The following is a 523-nucleotide window of genomic DNA, read 5'->3' as shown; positions in this document are numbered from 1 at the left end:
CACCAGCACCACCACCAGCAGCAACTGAAAGTAATATAAATATAAATAAATATAAATAAATATAAATAAATATAAATAAAAAATAAATAAATAAATAAATAAATAAATAATATAAAAAAATATGTTTGTGTGTCAGGCTCAAAACGGCAGCGGGAAGACGGCGACGTTTGCCTTAGCGATGCTCTCCTCAGCAGACCCCACCATCCCGCAGCCACAGGTCTTGCTGCTGCTGCTGCTGCTGCTCCTGCTGCTGCTGCTCCTGCTGCTGCTGCTCCTGCTGCTGCTGCTGCTGCTGCTGCTGGTGGAAAAGGAAAAAGCCTGTTTGCTGCAGCAGATGAGAGCCGAGGACCGCCAGCTCAGCGAAGGCGGGATCGAACCCCACAGCTTCACTCCTTGCATGCCAATCCATTTCATAGTAGTGTACCTGCGGCAGCTCTTGCTGCTGCTGCTGCTGCTGCTGCTGCTGCTGCTGCTGCTGCTGGTGTTTGCTGCTGTGTTTGTCTCCAGCGGGATCATCAACAGC

General features: G+C 48.9%; 1 protein-coding gene across 1 annotated transcript in view; it reads right to left on the bottom strand.

Annotated features, from left to right (window-relative positions):
• The window catches only part of EMH_0026410 (uncharacterized protein), a gene marked incomplete at both ends in the record, with an annotated part of 2,974 nt that overhangs the window by 1,720 nt on the left and 731 nt on the right, over positions 1–523 (bottom strand). Inside the window, 2 exons of the mRNA XM_013502608.1 lie at positions 3–24; positions 197–523. Coding sequence (XP_013358062.1) covers positions 3–24; positions 197–523 — 349 coding nt within the window. The remainder of the gene's footprint in view (positions 1–2; positions 25–196) is intronic.

Source organism: Eimeria mitis, genomic scaffold (assembly GCF_000499745.2).
Source record: "Eimeria mitis Houghton genomic scaffold, Emh_scaff971, whole genome shotgun sequence".
Classification (NCBI taxonomy): domain Eukaryota; phylum Apicomplexa; class Conoidasida; order Eucoccidiorida; family Eimeriidae; genus Eimeria; species Eimeria mitis.
Note: the sequence above shows the minus strand (reverse complement) of the source record. Positions and strands in the feature narration are given on the sequence as shown.